The sequence below is a fragment of the Centruroides sculpturatus genome, unplaced genomic scaffold (assembly GCF_000671375.1).
Source record: "Centruroides sculpturatus isolate CEXI.00-Female unplaced genomic scaffold, Cexi_2.0 scaffold39, whole genome shotgun sequence".
NCBI classification, from domain to species: Eukaryota; Metazoa; Arthropoda; class Arachnida; order Scorpiones; family Buthidae; genus Centruroides; species Centruroides sculpturatus.
In genome coordinates, this window is record NW_019384314.1 from 1,085,049 (window position 1) to 1,093,687 (window position 8,639).

The following is an 8,639-nucleotide window of genomic DNA, read 5'->3' on the forward strand; positions in this document are numbered from 1 at the left end:
AAAATAATAATCGTCGCTATTGTATCGTTAAAAATTAGAAAATTAAGCCTCGTTTAAATACCGGCTCCCTTTCATGGTTGAATGAGTGTTGCCAGCTAAAACACGTAAAAATAATATTAAAGTAGCCAAGACATAGCCAAATATTGTAGCGCCACATCACTAGCGGACATTTGAAATTTGCCGACTAGGACAGTCGGTTAACCGATGTGTCGGTTAACCAAGGTGTCTGTTAATCGGGGGTCGGATAATCGAGGCTCTACTGTATAATACTTTATATCTTGTAAAAAATTTTATATCTTGATGCAAGAATAATTTTTCTTAAATGTTGCTTATTATTATAAATAGAACACAAATAGGTTTGTCTTTTAAATAAAAATGCATTTGAAACAAATACGTAAAATGACTATACTATATGATTTTAATAAACAAAAACTACTTGATTAAAGCTATCAAAATTATTTACTACACAATATTTTGTCTGACTTCAGGAAGTTCTTAGTGTGGTATAGATCAAATGTAGAATAATTGAAATGGAATATTTAATAAAATAGAAAAAATTTTGATAACTTTAGTCAAACAGTTTTTGTTTCTTAAAATTCTATAATATAATCACTTTACCTGATATCTTTCAAATGGTTTATTATTTTAAAAACGCTTATTCGTGTTCTATTTATAATAATAAACAACATCTAAGAAAAATTATTCTTGCTTCAAGATATAAAAATTTTTCGTTCATTATTATATAATGCTTGAAATGAATCAGAAATCGCTTCTCATAAAAATATGCAAAAATATAATTAATCTCAGCTATGTAAATTATATACAAAATAATAAAGAAAATTTAAAATATTAAACTATTTTAATTCTTCAACATTAACAAAATAAAGTGAAAACGCAAAACAAACCTTGTTTTTGTTTAATGAAAGTGTTGTTAAATTAGGATTATAGAAAAATTCAACTCCATCATAAAGATCATTATTATCTAAAATTAATTCTTCAACATTTGGAAACAACTGCAATCCATCTAATGTCCTGCAAAAAATAAACAAGATTTACATTTTCATTAATTTTTATATTAATAATTAAATTTATTTTCATAAATTCTATTCTGTGCATAAAAATGAATAATCAAATTCAAAATGTAACTGAGTTTGCAACAAGAATATAATAATAAAAATTCACACCAATATTAATGTAAAAAATCAATATTTGTTTATTAATATCGTTTGGAATATTACATTAAATTTTCAGTTCTAACTACAATAATTATTAAATTGAACTTATATAAAGATAAAGTAATTAAAAACTAAAAATAATGTAAAGGAAAACATTTTATATCTGTATATTTTTGAAATTTTCATAATTGGAATAAATTTAATATAATAATAAAATTGAACAGATTGTTAACTATCATCAAATTCTTAAATCAGAAAAATAAATAGATAATGTATTACACAGACATTTGATAATATATAAAAGTATATTTGCAGATAAAACTTAAATGCATATGTAATTCATCTGGTAAGAACAAATTTGGATAATAAAGCATTAACATATTTTATTATTCAAATATTAGACCTATTTCTTGAAGATTGGCTATTAGATTTGGTAAAGATCAATGCCATGCAACTATAATCAACCAGATATGGTCAAGTTTCCCGACAGGAACTGCTCAATGGGTGAGGTGACAAGGAGACTTGCCTCAAGTGGCAAAATGCAAGGGTGACAAAATGAGCAGTCAAAAATACTTGAAAGGAGAAAAAGAAATAAAAATAATAAACTAAATACAGTAAATATACATTAATGTTGTTTATAAATAGTTCATATAAGAGTGCCAGCATTAGAAGTGGTCTCTGTTGACAACCATTCCAATGGCAAAAATCAGTTTTGCCTCATATATAAATTATCATTCAGTCAGCACTGCTTCCTGACAAATACATCTAGCAAATTAGACACTTACTCAAGAATAATTTCTTCCAGATAACACTAATATCAAAATAGAAATAATCACATTAAATCTATTCTATATATATCAAATACTTAAGTTAAAATCATCCTAAAACTTTTCCATCATGAGAAGAAAATAGAAATGGCAGTATGGAGAATTCATGAATTGTCACAAAATTTTTGAACAAGTGGACAAAGCCCCCTATTTTATATAATAACAGAGATACAGAATCATATTGAAATTACTAAAGAATAAAATTTTCATAAAACTTTTCATAGTACACGTTTTTTCATAAAAATAAAAATAATACAAAATGCAATATATATCTCTTTTGATGCTTATCAAGGTCAACCTTTTTTGTGTTTTGGTCTTGTTTAAGATAATCTTTTCCCATCGACCCTCTTCAATATTATATACATTATATATTACACAATATTATACAGATATCCCTTGTATAACACAGTAGTTACATTCTGAAAAAGTGCTGTGTTATGCAAATTCATGCTATACGAAAAAAAAGAGCTAATGCAAAACATAGGGTTATATTCCAGAAGTTAGCAAAATTATACTATTCTGTTTTGTTACTAAGAGAAATATGCTTATCAAAGCAATCAATAATTAATTAACAATCACAATTAAAAGTACTGTAATATGCATTAATATTAATTTTAGTTAAATGAGGGCATTTTCCTTTCACAAAGTATCTTGGTCAAAAGTGTCAGCAACATTTTCATATTTTTATTTTTTATCATAAAAATTTTTTATGGATGAAATAAAAATATGTTATTAATTGAAAATTTGTTCTAGTGGGTTGCATTTGTTCAGTAGAGTACCAAGTGACTTTTTTCCAGAATTTATGTTTGAATACTGAATTGTTCGAGTACCGAGCTACTGCTGTATTTAGTTCATCATTTTTACGAATGAAGTAAACATTCATAGATAAGTAATACCTATGGTTAAAAAAGTTTAATAACACTTAAAAATATTTAAATAAACTTTACTTAATATGAAGATTAATTTATAAAAAGAAAATACAGTGAGTCTTAAAGGCTAAAGTCTGAAAGCAGTGATGATGAAACATGATTGATGGGAAAGTTACTGTGATTTTTCTTTCCTTGTCCTATAGTTTTCATTAAAGTAAACCTGATGAAAAGCACAAAATAATTTGAAAATTTCAATATTCTAAAATTCATGGGCAAATTCGAGACAATACTGTGAGATAAATTTGTGCTTACTTAAATAAAAAAAATATTGAATAACAAAGTTTACACTTAAAAATTGTGAAATTTTGTACAGAGTATTTCCAAAACCATGTTAGAGCAAACATGGAAGTTGCGTTGTAGGGGGATATCCCCAATTTTCAACTGTGCTGTACAAAGGGATACTTGTATTATATATAAATACACATTCAACAGTCTCCTACTTAATTTAAATGGATCCTTCTATATTTGAAAGTGAAAAAAATATGCAAAATTTTAATATTTTTAAATAAATTTTTTATATTAGCAAAGTTTTGTCAACCCCTTCAAACTTTCACTGACTCCGAACAGGTCAATAATGATCTGTTGGGAAAAAACTCTGATGTAGAGAATTATCTGTTTGGAAAGTTGTCCTGTGTATACTTTCATTTTTAATATATGCCATTTACTTCTACAGTATTTTCAAGAAGCTTATCAAGTTACTACAAAATTAAACATATTATGATAATGCTGATTTAATAATATATTAATTAATGCGTTACTAATGCAGACAAGAGATTATCAAAATAAATGCGTGCAAAGTAATTTTCCAAATAAGCATTTTATTTATCTGAGAGTTATCTATCAAGCATGGGAATGTCATATGTTTTTAACTCTGTATCTTATAAGATGAATTTTAATAAAAATTGTGTAAATTGTAGAACTAATGATAATGTTCATATATTATGGAATATGATTCTTCAATTTTTCCTGAAAATACAGTACACATCAACAAGAACTGTCATTATATAATCAGTCACATTTACATAATAGTAAATAATTAAAAATGTAAACTTGACAGTGATTATATATACGAGGGACTATACTTTTGTATGTGGCCACATTTCATGAAAAGAAAAAGGGAAAAGAGGTCATTCCAGTTTTGACCTAAGACAATAGATGTAAAGGAGTGATGTGTCGTTTTCTTGAGAAGATGAAATTAGAAAACACTACAATGGACAATGTGAGGTATTAATTCTCAATCTACTGACACTAGAGAATTTTATCAATAGTATATTGTAAAACTATTGTTAACTTGTAGTTATTAATTACTTTTCTTAAGAAAAAAGAAAATATTAATAAAAGACCTTTCCTTTATGTAAGTTATTAAAAGGAATGTAAATAACTATGCAAAAACCTTAGAACAATTTGAATATGCTATGAAAAAAACCATATTTAATTTGGAAACAATATTCTTAGTTTAACACGAAAATGTTAAAAATTTATCATAATGTAACAGTAATTAATATTTTCATCAAGAATAAAATTTTAAAAAATGTTACAGTTTGAATGAATTTAAATAATGATAATAAATTTATTGCAATTTAGTTTAATAACTAATATATCAAAGTAGAGAATATTTTGCGCATGAAATCAAACTTTCAAATATTTCTGAAATCAAAAATATAATGTATGAAAATATCCAATTACATTATCTTTCATCATCTTGTATATATAAATTCGTATAAAAAATTCTCTCTAAAAATTAAAATACATGTTCTGCTACTTACCTAATGGAATTATAACTTAAATCTAATCTTTTCACTTGAGATCCATAGGTTAATCCAAGTATGGCTGGTATCCTATAACATTCTTGTCCAATGTAAGATAACTATATTAAAATAAAAACAAAGAACAATGTTAATTGTTTTAATTTATAAATTTGTTACTTAAGATGTTAAAAATTAATACTAGACAATTATTTATAGTACATTTTAAAATTAAAATAGTGTTTTAAATAATATTTACAATTTTTTCCATTTACAGATATTTTTAATAAAACTAAATTGCATAAAATATTTTAAAATAATTAATTATAAGTGTCAGGAGTCTGATCTCGATTGGCTGCCTGATTTGTTTGATATAGTTAGCTGGGCCTAACTTTATCAATTATTAATCTTAGTGTAACAAAGGGTGGATCAATATTTTATTGGACCTGGTTCTATGATGTCAGAAAAACTCTATGACCATAAAGTGAAAAGAGATGGCGGTAGCAGGTTCCTTTCAGATGAGTCAGGAAACAATCATCTTAGTCATGCCAGTAAGAAAGCAGCTTGAGTCAGGGACTCACATCTAATGTGTATTCTGACTATAGAATTAGAATTTGGGAACATGTATTAAGGATGTGTGACTTGCAACGACCATACTTTCTGGAGTATAAGACGACCCCTAACTTTTACAGTTAAAATAAAGAGTTTGGGATATACTTGCCATATATGACAACACCCGGCATATAAGACGACCCCCCAACTTTTGAGAAGATTTTCATGGGTTAAAAAGTCTTATACGCCGGAAAATACAGTATATTTATAAACTGTAAATATTTCCTAACACTGTGTGTTTCTTACAGATATGAGTGAAACAGACTGTACATAAGTACTGTACATGTTATTTTGAGTATAAGTAAAGCATTTATTAATCTTTCATTTATTTTCTAACCAATAAATTTTTATGGAAAACAGAAACAAAAGCATAGAATCTTGACTTTACATTGAAATGGCATCTCTATCTAAACAGTTAACTTATATGTACTCATATTCTGAATAAACATACAAAAATAAAATTATACCAATATCATCATCATATTATGGAATAATGACTAAGCATTACGCAGTATAATTCAAACTATTAACAGTGACAAGGCATAAAAAATGCATTAATAAAAAAATTATCATCAATACGACATTACATTTATTCTATTTGATGCCATGGAAAACCTGAAATTTCATAAAATTTTAAATAATATTTCATTTATTTTTCAACCACTGATTATAATCATTCATAGCATTATCCTATTAGCATTTGTGAATTTAAAAATATATAAATATTTTCACTGCCTTAATAACAAACAATTAATTAAATTTTCATTAAAATATAAAGAGGAATATGTATTAACTAATAAATTACATATTTCAAATGGATATTTAATTTTTAAATGTATTTTAAAATAAATTATTTAATTTATTTAAAATCAGTTTAATTGTCAATATATTAAAACACATTTACGAATAAAAGAAATTTATGAATATCTAAAAATAAAAAAGATTTAATTGAAATAAAAATGGTTTAACTAAATATCCCAATAGATTTGTTATCTGTTTGCTAGATGATTGTGAAATTAATTACTTGATATCAATTAAAATTGTGACATTCTAGTGCTTATCATTGTGTATCAGAGCTTCTCTATTTGTTTAATATGATTAATTTAGCTTATGTAATAATTTTCCATTTTTTATTTAATTAATTATTAAATGAGTACTAGGAGACTTTTATTAACTTTATTCGTATAAAAATATTTTAACGCTTTCATGATAAATTAGTTTGATAAACATATTGATAGAAATTATCTTTCTAACAATTAATATATAATATATGAGAATAGCAGATATAAATGACAATGATAATATTCAGAATATTTAATTTTCTTATAATAAATTTATGATTGTTTTCAGTTTTTTAAATTATTATTATTGACCTTGTTTTAATAAAATAACAGTTTTTATTATTTTAAAAAATGTAAATATATTAATGTTTCCTTGAAACTCAGAAAACATATGAAGAGGCTATCACTTTATAAACATTATATTACATGTCTTTCTTACATTAAATACACTATATTAATTTAAATGTTGATTCGAATATAATGAGTTTTTAATAATTGAAATAACAGTATTTATATCTCTAATCCCAAAATAATTCTATTGGAATGTTCGCATAAAAGATTTACATTGTTTGATTTATCTAAAACCACTATTGAAGTAAACTAATTTTGAAAAGTGCGCAGAATTATTTTAAGGAAATTTTATTTAAAAATTATAATATTTCTACTTTTGTTTTACTATAAAACACTTGGAAGTCTTGGTAAACACACAAAATAGATAAAGTATTTCAAATAATAATTTGATAACTAAACTAGAAAAGTTTTAACTGGTGGTCATAAAAGGAGAGTTAATCAAATTATTCCAGTTTGTTTATCATTTAATTTTAAACTTATTTAATAACTGAATTAAGTTAAACAAAAAATGGAAACAGAAAAAGTAACTCTACCTTAATATCGGCTAATTTACATGTATCGGTCCAGGATTTTACGACGCACAGATGGGATAATATATCCATCCGAATATAAAAGAACTCGATTCAATTCGAATTCTAAATTGAAAGACAATTTACTTCCGGATCATTTATTACTATAACGAAGTCGAGTTTAAACATATTTTATACTTAAAGCTTAATTAGGAGAGAAAATTCGTTAAAGAAAAAATTAACATACTAATGTTATTAACGCGCCATGTTTTCTCCATTACTCTATCGCTCTATTTATATAAATGCGTAAGAAAAAATATTATAACTAAGTGGGCGTCCTTCAAACTGGAATTCTAAACGAATTTTAAAAATTGACGCCGCAGGAAATGTTAAGTTTTGACAAGAGTTGCGACACATCGATCATTCCCTTGGCTAAAATTACATCCGAAAGACGGAAACGAGAGAAGACATCCTTCGACCTTCCCTCATTCGATTTACCTCTTCGGCACATTTTAAATTTTATTTATCGAAATATTCCATAAAAGTAGAATATTCGAATGCGCAAAAACGATTTTTCCGCAAAGAAAATGAAGTATTTCCTTTTCGGTGTCCTATTTACTTTATAAAAATACAAGCGACTTTGTACTGTATTAAAAAGGCGCAAAATGTTAACTTTGGAATAAATTATTGTCGTATCTCGTAGAATTCCTTCCTACTTGAATAATTAAAAGTACTGTAAAGGCATTATATTTATTTATTTATTACTGAAGAATTAAAAAGGATTGATTTTATGCATGCGTACATTCGTTCGACTTAAAATTAATAAGGTGTCGAATGCAGTTAATTAGTAACGAATTTATGTAATTGTGAAGTAAATGTGACGCTGTTGATGAGTTACTTTCCACCTACAATAACTTATTTGAACTATTTCTAAGTATAACTATCAAATTCTACGCTAAAGACATACAAATCTGACACTTATATCATTAGCGCTCGTTTGATTAACGTAATGCTACTTAGTAACTATTCACGGAATTTTAAGCATACAATTTTGTACAAATTTTATTAGTGATTTCAATATAACTTTACTGAAATTCCGATAATAAAGTTTGTACATATCTAATTGAACATACGCTGTACTATGGCAATTTTTAACACTCCTTTTCAGTATTGAATTAACCATATTGCATGCATAAAAACATTAATTATTAATTATATATAAGGGTATGCGTTTTTTCGATATAATTATTCTCTTAAAATTGATAGCCCGTAAAAAAATATATAAAGTACAGAAAAAGTGATAAATCGAATATATTTTATGTATAAATTTATTAATTATGAACATTAAATTATCGCAGTAATAAAAGCTTTCATTAATTACTAAAATTTTAGTATAGCTAATTACTACGTTGGCAACAAGTAATAAATCA

At 25.4% G+C, this 8,639-nt stretch overlaps 1 protein-coding gene across 1 annotated transcript in view; it reads right to left on the bottom strand.

The window, feature by feature from the left end:
- Window positions 1–7,709, bottom strand: part of LOC111622990 (leucine-rich melanocyte differentiation-associated protein-like) — a 24,244-nt gene extending 16,535 nt beyond the window's left edge. Inside the window, exons 1-4 of the mRNA XM_023365472.1 lie at window positions 7,457–7,709; window positions 7,234–7,373; window positions 4,698–4,798; window positions 906–1,032 (exon numbers count right to left, since the gene is read on the bottom strand). Coding sequence (XP_023221240.1) covers window positions 906–1,032; window positions 4,698–4,798; window positions 7,234–7,302 — 297 coding nt within the window. The 5' untranslated portion in view covers window positions 7,303–7,373; window positions 7,457–7,709. The remainder of the gene's footprint in view (window positions 1–905; window positions 1,033–4,697; window positions 4,799–7,233; window positions 7,374–7,456) is intronic.
- Between the last annotated feature and the right edge of the window lie 930 nt (window positions 7,710–8,639).